This window comes from Cenococcum geophilum (assembly GCF_001692895.1).
Source record: "Cenococcum geophilum 1.58 unplaced genomic scaffold K441scaffold_99, whole genome shotgun sequence".
NCBI classification, from domain to species: Eukaryota; Fungi; Ascomycota; class Dothideomycetes; order Gloniales; family Gloniaceae; genus Cenococcum; species Cenococcum geophilum.
The window spans coordinates 137632-150624 of NW_027137657.1; the positions used below are offsets into that span (position 1 = coordinate 137632).

General features: G+C 37.8%; 2 protein-coding genes across 2 annotated transcripts; one reads left to right on the forward strand and one right to left on the reverse strand.

Annotated features, from left to right (window-relative positions):
• Positions 1–10685: 10685 nt before the first annotated feature.
• Positions 10686–11049, reverse strand: K441DRAFT_671410 (uncharacterized protein). Its single transcript, XM_067650420.1, has 2 exons — positions 10806–11049; positions 10686–10751 (listed from the first exon to the last, which is right to left on the reverse strand). The coding sequence occupies exons 1-2, from the start codon at positions 10981–10983 to the stop codon at positions 10729–10731; spliced, it is 201 nt and encodes a 66-aa protein (XP_067496528.1). The 5' UTR covers positions 10984–11049; the 3' UTR covers positions 10686–10728.
• A 766-nt stretch (positions 11050–11815) lies between these two features.
• K441DRAFT_682903 (uncharacterized protein) lies at positions 11816–12772 on the forward strand (the record flags this gene model as incomplete). Its single annotated transcript, XM_067651632.1, has 2 exons — positions 11816–12273; positions 12448–12772. 2 exons carry the CDS (start codon positions 11816–11818, stop codon positions 12770–12772), a joined length of 783 nt encoding a protein of 260 aa, XP_067496529.1.
• Positions 12773–12993: the final 221 nt, after the last annotated feature.

The following is a 12993-nucleotide window of genomic DNA, read 5'->3' on the forward strand; positions in this document are numbered from 1 at the left end:
TAGGAATGCTAAGTATATATACGGCTGGCATCTAGCAGAAGTCTAAGAGAAAGGAAATTTAATACTTTAACCAGGAAGATTCCTTACGGAAGAATGCTTAGATAGATAACAATGGTAGGAATGTCTAAAGAACACCTGTCTATAGTATATTAAAGACAAAAAGTAAACTAGGCATTAGCTAAAGAATAAGCTAAGTATAATAGGATTAAATAGCCAATAATTAGGAAAAGTAGAGGCCTATAGAACTAGAGGGAGCTAGTAGTAGAGCCTTAGACCCTTAAAGGAATTTAAGGACAACACCTAAACCTAAGAGTTAATTGGCAAGATTAGCAGTTTAAAGTATTAGTTAATAGTAGAGCAATAAGAAACTATATCTTATTAGCAGCAGTTAAAAGAATAGGACTACTATATAGGCAAAAGGAGCACCCTTACTTATTAGTAATAATTTTAGGAGATCTGATAGCCTATAGAGGAGGTATTATTAACCTTAAAACAGGACCAATTTAGATAACTATTAAAGGGAGACAAATTAAGATGTCTTTTAATATATTACCATTGGGGAATAATAAGGCAGTATTAGGAATACCTTAGTTATAAGAATATAATCTAAAGATTGATTGGGTTATAGGTTAGGTTAATATTAAAGATATATAATGACGTAAAATGCGATAATAAACTAAGTTAGTATAGTACTAGGTTGGAGCGATATATAAGGAGACCAATTAAGGATTAAGTTATGTACTAAAGAGATATTATAAATATAGTAAGAAGCTATAGTTACCAGAAAGTGAAAAGCTATTAGATTATATAGCATGGGACTATAAAATAGAGTTAGAACTAGGAACGAGTTTAAGGTTCTACCTAACTTATAAGTTAACAGAAAAAGAGTTATAGGCACTTAAGGAGTTTGTCTAGGAAAACCTTTAAAAAGGATACATTAGACTATCGCAGTTATTAGTGGGATATCCAGTACTATTCGTACTAAAGAAGAATAGAAAACTTAGACTATATATTAACTATAGACAGCTAAACAGTATCACTAGAAAGGATAGGTATCTTTTATCCTTAATTAGTAAAATCTAAGATAGAATTGGTAATGCGTAAATCTTTATAAAGATAGATCTGAGATAGGCGTACTATTAGATTAGGATTAAGGAAGGCGATAAATAGAAGGCAGCCTTTAGGTTAAAGGAAGGACTATATAAACTATTAGTTATATAATTTGGGCTTATAAACGCATTAGCAACGTTTTAAAAGCGTATTAATAATGTATTAAGAGAACACTTAGATGAATTTATTATGGTATACCTTAATGATATTATTATCTACTTAATAAGTAAGGAAGAATATAGAGAACATATTAAATGGGTCTTAAAGAGACTATAGGAAGAATAGATGCTAGTAGTAATTAAGAAATGCAAGTTCTTTACCAGGAAGACGGATTTTATTAGATTTATTATTAAACTAGGCTAACTTAGTATAGATCTAAAGAAAATCGAGGCTATAGTGAATTAGCAAGAACCAGAAAATGTAATACAGTTAAGATTATTTTTAGGGTTCTGTAACTACTGCAGAAGGTTTATAGCTTAATGGTTAAAGAATATTAAGTCACTTATAAGATTAACGAAGAAGGAAGAACTATGGATATAGGGAGAGGAATAAAAGGAACTATTTAAGAAAATTAAACAGTTGTTTACTTAGGAGCCAGTTCTTAAAATCTATTAACTATAGTTAGAGATAGTAGTTAAAACGGATGTATTAGACTATACACTAGGAGCGTGCTTTCTATAGAAATATTAGGATGGATAGCACCTAGTAGTATATTATAGTCGAAAGATAATACTACCGGAACTAAACTATAACATCTATAATAAGGAGTTATTAGGTATAGTTATAGTATTAAGGGAATAGAGATCATTCTTATAAGGTATAGAAAAACTATTTATAGTTAAGATGGATTATAAGAACCTAACGGGGTTCCTAATAACAAAAGAACTTAATTATAGATAAGTTAGATAGGTAAAGATGCTTATAGAATACCATTTTAAGATTTAGTATACTAAGGGTATAGAGAATACACGAGCAGACGCTCTAAGCAGAAAGGCTAAACTATAAAACGATGAAAAGCTATTAGGGGCTTTATTGCGAAAAGATATAGATAGATTAATTAGGTATAATTATCCGAAAATTATAGCAACACAAGAAGAATAGATTTATAAATTACTAAAGAGTAATTAGATATAAAAGATCTAAGATATATAGGTAGAGGATCTAGACTTAGAGTAGTACGAAAATTAAGAAGTAATATACGTGCCGAGATCTATTGCAAAGGAGTTTGTTAAATTATTTTATAAGGGACTAACTTAAGGATATAACGGAGCTACAGGCTTAGTGTTAAGACTTTAAGAGGAGTATATTATTAATAAAATCTAGGGACTAGCTAGATAAGTTATAAAAGAATATTTAGATTACTAAAGGAATAAACTAACAAGGTATAAGCTATATAGAGGGCTATAACCAGTTAAAATACTAGAGAGACTATAGGAGGTCATATTATAGGACTTTATTATTAAGTTACTAAAGTTAAGAGATTCTATTACCGGACAAGATTATAACGTAATCTTAGTAATAATAGATAAGCTTACAAAGTAGGGATACTTTATAGCATATTTAGAAGAAATATTAGCGGAAGATGTCGCTAGAATCTATATTAAAGAAGTGTTTATAAGATATAGAGCACTAAGTAAAATTATATTAGATAGAGATTTAAGATTTATAGCAGCATTCTAGGAAGTGTTCTTAGTAGAGCAAGGAGTTTAAGTAGTAACTTCCACCGTATACTATCTATAGACAAACGGTCAAATAAAAAGATTAAATTAGACACTAGAGCAGTATCTAAGGCATTATATTAATCATGCACAGAACAATTAGGTATCGCTATTACTAGTTATATAGTTTGCATATAATATAACACTATAAGAAGAAATAGGTACGTTACTATTTAAGGCGAATTATGGATATAAGCTAAGGACCTTATTATTGCTACGTTAAGTAAAGAAGATAAGTAGCATAGCTAAGTAAAGAATAAAGAGTTTAATAAATCTTTATGCAAACCTTACGGAAATAGCTAAGGTGGTATAGTAAAGAATAAAAAAGTACTACAATGCTAAGAGATCTGAGGGACCAGATCTTAAGGAGGGAGATAAAGTATAGCTACTATATAAAAATTTTAAAAGTTAACAACTAAGTAAGAAGTTAGACCACGTTAGACTAGGACCTTTTAAAATTATATAGAAAATTTTATTGGTTATATTTAAGTTAAACCTACTAGCTAGGATAAAGATCTACCCTATATAGTACATCGTAATGCTAGAGCTAGCATATAGAAATATTAAGCTACTAGTTTATAAAGTAGACATGTACAGAGGACAAGAAGAAGATAAATAGTAAGTTTTAAAGATTATTAGTTACAAGGACGTAGATAATAAAATATAGTATAAAGTAAAGTAGATAGGCTATAATAAGACTACCTAGGAGCTACTAGAGAACTTAAAGAACGCTATAGGAAAGGTATAGGAGTATTAAAAGAGAAAAGGTTAAGCAATATTAATAAAGAAGAATTGCTAAAGAATAAGTCACCTAAGGGGGACCCAGGAAGAGCGACTGCTAAACTACTTAGAGTTATTTCCTTCTCTATTAGAAGAGAATCCGTTCTTTTATTGCTAAGTTCCTATAAACCTTATTAAATAAGTTTCTACTCCTTTAAACGAACCTTCTTACGAACTTTCTTAAGATAAATTAACTAAGTAGACGCAGTAAGACGAAAGTTAAGAGCCCGTTATTAAGCATTAGCGGCCTTCTTCTTAGCGTTACATAAATAATAAAGTTCCACTAGAGCAACAGACAGTTTATTATTAAGCTTCGTAGCAGCGGATTAAATATAAGACCCTATAACAAATTACTTAGGGAACTTAGAAACTATTAAGAGTTATAGGACGCGTATACTTAGCGTTAAAAGTAGAGCAAACATCGCAGGACAATTAAATGTTTGCTTTAGTGCACTCTATATAAGAAGAGGGCTGTTAAGATAAAGGACTCGCCAACGCGATATACACTAACCCCTCTTTCGTACAATAAGAATACGGAGATAGCATTATTTTACTAAGCGATAATATTGTAGTAATAGTGCGGGCACGACGTTGCGCTTATAAAGAAGAAGAGGCTTTAGGCATTATAAGTAACGATATTAACCAAATTAATTAGACGGACATTATACCTCTAATGACTTAGAGATGCTAGGTATCTTTAAGGACAAAGATGGAGAGGAGGGAGATAGTGTTACGGACGCTTTAAGTACGATATTACAACTACTTAGAGAAGAGTTAGAAGAAGCTAGTTGGTTAATATAAGTACGGTTTAGGATAGAACCTATAGAACTATATAACGAAGAATAGTAAGTAAGTTATATAATGTTATACGCAGTATACGCAGTATACGCAGTATACGCAGTATACGCGGTATACGATACGTATAATACGTATAAGGAGGATTTTATAGGAGTATAGTTGTGTATTTAAGGACCCTTAGTCCCTACCTAGATAGTTCCTTTCTTATAGTAATTCTTAGAATATAATTGGAGTTAATCTATTAGGCAACTACTCCACTAGTTATTATTACGTTGTTAACTACTGTCTTTGCATTTCCTACACACCTAGCCTATTGACAGAACCCACCGTAGTTACTGCTACAAGGTTCCGTTACACTTAATAGCAAACCCAGCCGTTAATTGTTATAGCCGCATAGATACTCCAAGTATTACCTCTTTAAAGATCACCCTTATAGCACGCCTCCTCACTAACTAGAGCTCGCCCTCTTATCCACCAGCCAGTCTTTTCGTTAAAAATAGCCTCGTTAAGGAATACCACAATATCTGCCGGAAACCGTCTTATATTATCACAATAGAGCTCTCTAAGCTATAAGTTACGGCCCTACGCCATACGCCTAATTGCCTTCCTTAACCACCCTTCCTTCTTTAAAACACGATAGATTATAGAACAAGTAACGTTAAGATTACGTTCGTGATAGAGCCAGTACTAAATTTCGTCTAGATATTTCTAACTGTCGTGGAGTAGGAGTTTAAGGAGAGCCTCTCTATCAGCTCTTATTAACGCCGCCAGCCAGCCAGCCTTCCGTATATAAGGCCTAATAGGTTGGCCATATCGCATAAGGTAACGTTCGGTGTTATATACGGTAGCTTAACTAACGTGTAACTGTTCTGCGATAGCACCTAGCCGCCAGCCTAATTTAAGTAGACGGACTATATCCGCGCGACGAGCAGGGTCAATACGAGGCACTACAATACTAGGAAACGCGTTAAGATAGGGCAAATAGCAGGGCGACGTCGGCTTTAACTTACTGACTGAAAATGGGGACGCTATGTTGACAATAAGGCGTGTTTAACGTGGAAATGGGCTATCTCACGGTTTTACACGTTGGGTTGGGCGCAAAAATCGGGGATCTGCATGCCAAGGATTCTAATTCATTTTGCAAACGACTAATCTGCGCATTTGGCAACCACAATTATATTTACCTCTTTTATACTAATAGCATATTTTAAATAAATAAAAGCTACTTTAAAGCTATTTATAAGGCTAGTAAAATAAATATTATTTTAGATAATTTAATATAATATAGCGATGGTTCTCTTCTACCTATCTACCTATTGACTTACCTACCTGCCTGCATCGCCTACCTGTCTGCATTGCCNACCTATCTGCATTGCCTGCCTGTCTGCATTGCCNACCTGTCTGCATTGACTACCTGTCTGCATTGCCTACCTGTCTGCATCGCCTACCTGTTTGCATCTGCCTACCTGTCTATATCTGCCTACCCGTCAGCATCTGCCTACCTGTCTACATCTGCTTGCCTGTCTGCATCTGCTTACCTGTCTGTATCTGCCTACCTNTCTGCATCTGCCNACCTGTCGCATCTGCCTACCCGTCAGCATCTCCCTGTTTGTGCCTACCTATCTGTGCTATCTTGATTCGATCGATCGATCGAATCGTTTATAGCGTTCGCTGGCTAGTCGTTGTCGTCTGGCTCTGGCGACGGTCGTCTGGTTCTGGCAACGGTCGTCTGGTTCTGGCGACGGTCCTCTCCTACCTGCCTGCCTACCTACCTACCTACCTACCTACCTGCCTACCTACCTACCTACCTACCTGCCTGCCTGTGTCAGTGTATGATTCAATTTGGGGGAGGGGTCGGCCCGATTGAAGGCCCTGATTACATTCAAACGGTGGTCGTCTAGAGTGCCTCCCTAGGAGGCCTTGATTTGATTCGGTGACAGGCCAATATTAAAGCTCTNGTTCAATTCGATCGATCGATTGATTGAATCATTCGTGGTGTTTGCTGGCTGGTCATTCAAACGGTCGTCGTCTGGTTCTGGCAACGGTCGTCTAGTTCTGGCGACAGTCGTCTAGTCCTGGTTCTGGCGATGGTCCTCTACTGGCTGCTGTTCTGGTGCCTCCCTAGGTAGGGAGAATGTAAGGAAGGAAGGGTAAAAAATAAGGTGGCTACAGGGTAGAGGCACGTGTAGAGGCTATCGGTAATATAGCGGGGACCCGAGGCAGAGCTTCGTGTAGAGCCTCTGTACGCAGAGCTTCGCGCAGAGCCTCGTGCAGAGCCTCTACATAGAGCTTCGTATAGAGCCTCGTGCAGAGCCTCTGTACGTAGAGCTTCGTGTAGAGCTTCGTGCAGAGCCTCTGTACGCAGAGCTTCGTGTAGAGCCTCGTGCAGAGCCTCGTGCAGAGCCTCGTGCAGAGCTTCGTGCAGAGCTTCGTGCAGAGCTTCGTGTAGAGCCTCGTGCAGAGCTTCGTGCAGAGCTTCGTGCAGAGCCTCGTGCAGAGCTTCGTGTAGAGCTTTCGTGCAGAGCCTCTACGTAGAGCTTCGTGCGGAGCCTCTACGTAGAGCTTCGTGCAGAGCCCTCTACGTAGAGCTTCGTGCAGAGCTTCGTGCAGAGCCTCGTGCAGAGCTTCGTGTAGAGCTTCGTGCAGAGCTTCGTGCAGAGCTTCGTGCAGAGCTTCGTGCAGAGCTTCGTGTAGAGCTTCGTGCAGAGCCTTCTACGTAGAGCTTCGTTATAGAGCCTCGTGCAGAGCCTCTGTACGTAGAGCTTCGTGTAGAGCTTTGTGTAGAGCCTCTAAGTAATAAGACAATATAAGATTGTATAAGATTATATATATTTGCGTAATTGGCATACAACTTTACCTTAATTGCATGTCAAGAAATATACAGTTACCTTTTAAAGTTGCCAAGTAGGTTAACTGCGTGTCAAGAAATATATAGTTAGCTTTTAAAGTTGTCAAGTAGGTTAACTGCGTGTTAAGTTGGCTAAATTGCATGTTAAGTAGGTCAACTGCGTGTCGAGTTGGTCAAATTGCATGTCAATTACGCGAAACGCGAAAACCAAAGTCTACTTGAATCTCATCCTGCGAATATTTTCCCGATGTGCTAGCAAAAGTATACCGCAAGATACGGTAATTAATTCCTGTTTCCTATTTATTATTACCTTAAATTTATTTAAGGCGCGCTTAAATAGCGTTAATATTATAGTCGTATAGCATTAAAATCGTCTTATTAGTATACTGCGAGAAGGAGACCTTATATATGGTTTCGGGGCTTATTCTTAGCGATAAATATACTAGGCTACCGTTTCCCTATTATATTATCTTTATTAGCCCACATATAACAATTAAAATAGTAGGATATTGTAATATAGGAAATGGTGGTAAAGTGCTACAGTATATAGCGAGTATCGCGATATAACGTTGCGATGCGATTAATATAATATTATGTTTATACTTATAGTATACAGTTATTAAGTAAACCTATTATTATACTTGGGATCCAGTTCCTTTAGATCTTCTATAGTATCCTTAAAAGGATTACTAATTGTCTACTAAGTCTATAGCATTTTGTCTCTAGTTACATTCTATATCTTATTAACTTATTATAAAAGTAGCCTACGTAGCCTTTTGTTATACTTAGGTTAGTAGCTCTTCTAGGTATTCTATAGTTGCTCCTAACTATCTATAATACGCTTTAGTAAGTATAGTAAAAGGCTTCCTATAGTTTTACCTGTAACTATAGCGTTGGCTTTAAAATTATAAATAACTTATATTCTACTTCTATAGTCCTTAAGTGTATGTTAAATCGCTACGCATATAAGCTATATTGTATTGGCTATAATAGGCGAAAAGAGGTTAGTATTATTTTTATTAAGGGCAAGTGACCTTAGCCCAGTATTAAAGAACACGCGCTTAATACAGTGTGCGATAATTAGCGCCTTAAATCTTATTTCTCCATCCTAGCCTTAGTTAGTTAGGTATAGTAAAAGGTAGAGTACTAACTGGGCTACTAAGCGTAAAGCGGTTATCCTTAAGTAGTTCCTCTACTTTCTTTGCTATAGCCTTAGTATCTAGTTTAAGGCAGTTATAGCTCCTAGTAACGGTATCGCGCACTATATTTATTATAGTATACCAAAACACGCTAAGCTAGTTATATAGCTGGAAAATTGGTTAACACAGTACTACTAAATCTAAGGACTGCGAACCTTGCATGCCGCTGGCCCCAGTAGCTTACTTAATACTCTATTTATTAGGCCTTTATAACGGCCTATAATAGTAATTACCTTTTTCTACGTCTGCTTTATTAATATATTTAGACCGCTTATATTTATTTCCGGCTAAGGAGAAAGATAGAGCCTTTTAGGTATAGAACTTGTTATTACTTATGCGATAAGATATATCTAAGCGATACTATATATCTTTATATCAACTAGGCTAAGTAGCTACTTTGTACGTTGTCCGAAGTTATCCTATAGCGGTTATTCGTTTAAGTAATATATGCGTTTCTTTTAAGTATGGGTTTTGGATGTTTTAGGGTTGCTTAGGGTTTACGGGCTTTTGTTTAACGAGAAAGGGACTATCCGTTGGGATAACGTTATTAAAATTAACGATAATAGGTTGTATTATAGTATATAATAATATTAATAACAGCCTTACCTTTTAATAGAGACAATTACAGTATAGAGCTTAATATTATCCCCTTTAAGATCTAGATTATCTTGGGAGCTACTACTTAACTTATAGTGTCTTTGTTTACTTTTCTACAGGATAGGTAAAGGATAAGTATATTAGTCTAGTAAAACTATTTGGCTTTTATATGTACCTTACTTCCTTAGGAAATGCTAAACGGTCTAAAGTCTTATACCTAATATACTTTAAACAACAACCTATTTAACTTTTATAATATAAATTAGGTTTTTTTTACTAAGTAAAAGTTTATATATATCTTATATAAGAATAATTATATTTTAGGCCGTAGCCCTAGGCTTATTATTATTAATTAATAATAGTGCCGCTACTATACAGTCCCTACTATTACTATTAAGCCCTACCTATAGTGAGCGCAGAGGTCTACTATTATTACCTTTATCCTTATCTTGTATAAAGTAGCGGCGTATATAGTTACGCTATTTATAATTCTTATATATTCTGCTAAAGTGATTAGGTACCTAATAATATAATAAAAATAGGTAGTAGCCTAGGTAAGCGTTAAGGCATATAGCGTATAGGTTACTTATTACCTAACCCTAAGATTATATAAAGATGGCGTTAATATATAAAGGCTAGTACAAAGCTATCTAATAAGGGGAGATTGCGCCTTATATAAACTCTATATCCTGCCCTAAAAGGGCTAGTAACGTATAGTTCTGCGGACTATAACACTAGGGAGCTAACTGCTGCTACCCTATAATAAGGGCGGGGTTGGCGTTAGCGCTGGTAAGGGCGGTAGTAGTAATGGTAGCGTTGTAGAGAATAAGAGCCCTAAGTTAATATTAGCTTTATATAATCTTTTTAGAGGGTATATATATATATATATTTATTATTTATTGTTGCTACTATATTAACAAAGCAAAGTAAAAGTAAAGAGTTAATATTAAAAGGTTATACGAAGGCGCTATTACGTGACTAGATTATATCTTAAGTTATATAATTATATTATAAAACTGCCAATCTATGCCAATAATTTATATGATATTTATATTTATAATAATTATAATAATTATATTTAAATTATTGCCAATATTTAATATTAACACTATAAATATTAACAAATGCCAATATTTTATTGGCCGGAGTTCCGCCTATTGAAAACCTCACTGCTCGAGACAAATTGGTAATAAAGCGACCCGTTGTTGAAAAGTAAATTCCGGGCTGCTAGTCCACACCCCCCTAAACCAAATTTAAAGGAGTTCCATTTAGTTGAAAAGGATAAGGAGAAGCAGTAGGCCTATTCATCGAATGGGATTGCCACACGGTAACGCGTTATCTGGGGGAATAGAGGGCCAATGCGCTTAAAACTTGCTTATCCTAGTTAGGTTAATAAGGTTGGGCAATATTTAGACAAGCCAGGGTAAGCAGCACTAAATGCAGCTGATTACTACAGATCACAGATAAAGAGGTGCAAAGCAGGAGTTGATATTTTAATATAATACGAACAGATCGAAAGCGGGATTCCAAGCCCCGCATCCTATAGGATATTCACTCAACCTCTTCACAGTTTGGATGAAGTCATTTAAGGTTCAAAGTATTTAAGTACAGTAACGACCGACTCTACCTAGCTCCCGAATTCAAACTCTCACAGCCTTACACATCATGCCAGCCAACATCACTCCGTCTCCAACCATATTTCTACGAGATCACCTGGTTAGATTTATTGCGCAATTCGGTCATGAATGTACTTACGGGTCTTCTTGATGTGAACGATTCTGCCCTTGGTGTTGGAAGCATGGCTTCCGTAGGCGCGCTGGTTGGTCATCTCCTCAGAGGATAGACCCTCTGGAATGACGGCGGCTTGGTCGGCAACACCCTCGGCTGGTGGCCAGACGTTCTTCCAGGGTTGAGTATTGGTGGTTGGAGCCATTTTGAAGTTGGTTGTGATAAGAAACTTGATGTGATAGACTTTGACTTGGTTCTGAAGATTGAAGATGAGGATTTGAAGATTTAGTCTTTGCGTTCCCTTGGCTTCTTATATCCAAACCTCATGATTTTGAAACCGGCATTACCGCATTAACCGCTGGAGAAAATCGAATCTGCATCAGCTTGACCGTTGTCGTTTCTTGCTCTAATTTGCGCAATTCTGAGGATCAACCCCATCCCGTATCTGCAAGTCAAAACCATGATACGCTCTGTAAATGTTGCCATTGGACTTTTACGACGATCACATCATTTGTAACAGCCTAGGGAACGTCGCAGAAGCTAAGATGCCGCACCAATTGCTGTAGTCGTGAGGTTTGATATTCATCGATTTTTGCTTTACCTAGAGCAGCTTTTGAGCATCAACACAGTCTGTATGCAAGGGAAACCGAACTTAGACCTTGCGAACATTGGCATCGGGTAGTTCCGTTGTCCTAGCCAATCATCTATGGCTGTGAAAGCTCTAGGAAGCTACGAGGAGCATTTGCCGTGCCATAAATCTCTCGAATTTGCTCAGATCCGGCATGAGCTTGTTACTTGGGCTCGGCTATCAATGGTGCGCTGCATATGGACATGTGCGCAGGCGCAATGCAGCCCCAAGAGTACTCCAAATCAATTCCGCGGGCATATCATGATTGAAATACGTTATTTCATTAACTCATCTAGTGTCTGATCGAGACCTTTTGTACATTGTCTTTGGGACCAAGTGTGCATCCAGGACTGGATTTCCTTCTTTTCTGCGCATCCCAAGACCGAATCACCTCACCAATTCTTTTAAAATGTTAGACGCGATATCAGCTTCAATCAGATATGTCCGAAAGGACGAAAAGACCAACTCTGACGAGAAAGGATACATCCTTCACTATGCCGCCCCTCCCGGCTTCCCGCAAAACAACTTCACCATTAAGTCCCACCCAGGAATCAAAATTCACAATCTGAGAACTGCTGGATTAAAGTATAAAGATCATGGAATCACTATTGCCTCACTCGACAGCAGTCAGATGAAGCCTGAATACTTCGATGACGATGACTGGATTGAGAAAGTCTGCCTTCCGGAGCTGCACAGCTGCCTCTGCAAGGCACTTGGTGCGCAAGACGTCACGATCTTTGACTGGATGCTGAGGAAACGTGCCGCGTCGTTTCCACGGAGGAATATTGGGGAGAAGAATGAGGACCAGCCGCAGCCGTCGCTGTCGGCACATATTGGCGAGTTGGGATTCTCTCCGTCTTTTGGGGGGTCAGACGTTTAACGGATAATAGATTATACAACGGCGGAACTTGAGGGGAGATTGGACAAATATTTCGGAGAGGACAGAGAGAAACTTACGAGTCGGCGGTATCAGGTTATCAAGTAAGAGCAGCATCTCTCGCTCCTTCTTCCAGTCTCGCTCGCTAACTCTCAATCGCATAGTATATGGAAGCCGCTCGAGGGTCCATGTCGAGACTTTCCAATGGCCTACTGCGACCCCAAGAGCGTAGATCGTGAAAAGGACCTTTTCATTGTCGACGAAGTATTCCCTACTGTTGCCAACGAAGTTTTCCAGGTCCATTACAACCCCAAACACAAATGGTACTGGGTGCCTGATCAGCTAGACTCTGAAATCACCATCTTCATGGCCTACCATTCGGAAAAGGGGCAAGAACTCGCAGTCCCGCATTGCTCCTTTGATTTAGGCGCAGCAGGGTCTGGAATACCACGGCAAAGCATTGAATTCAGAGCATTTGTGTTCTACTGAAGGCTGTATGTCCTGCGCTGGTGGTTGATTGGGCGGCCAAAGAGACACAGACTGGTCTTAAGCAGCATGGCTTGAGGACACTTGCGTGCTAGCCTCTATCTCACTGTGAAGAAGCTAGTTGATAGATCAAATAAAATGCATCTACATACATTCGTTTTACTCTTCAACCAACTCAGCAGTGGCTGGTTGCACAAACTGGGCATCAAGCGATCGTCTGAACT

Coding starts and splice junctions, on each gene's coding strand:
- K441DRAFT_671410 (XM_067650420.1), bottom strand. CDS start 10,983: ATGGCTCCAACCACCAATACTCAACCCTGGAAGAACGTCTGGCCACCA. Junction 10,752..10,805: donor CGTTCACATCAAGAAGACCC/GTAAGTACATTC, acceptor GTGATCTCGTAG/AAATATGGTTGGAGACGGAG.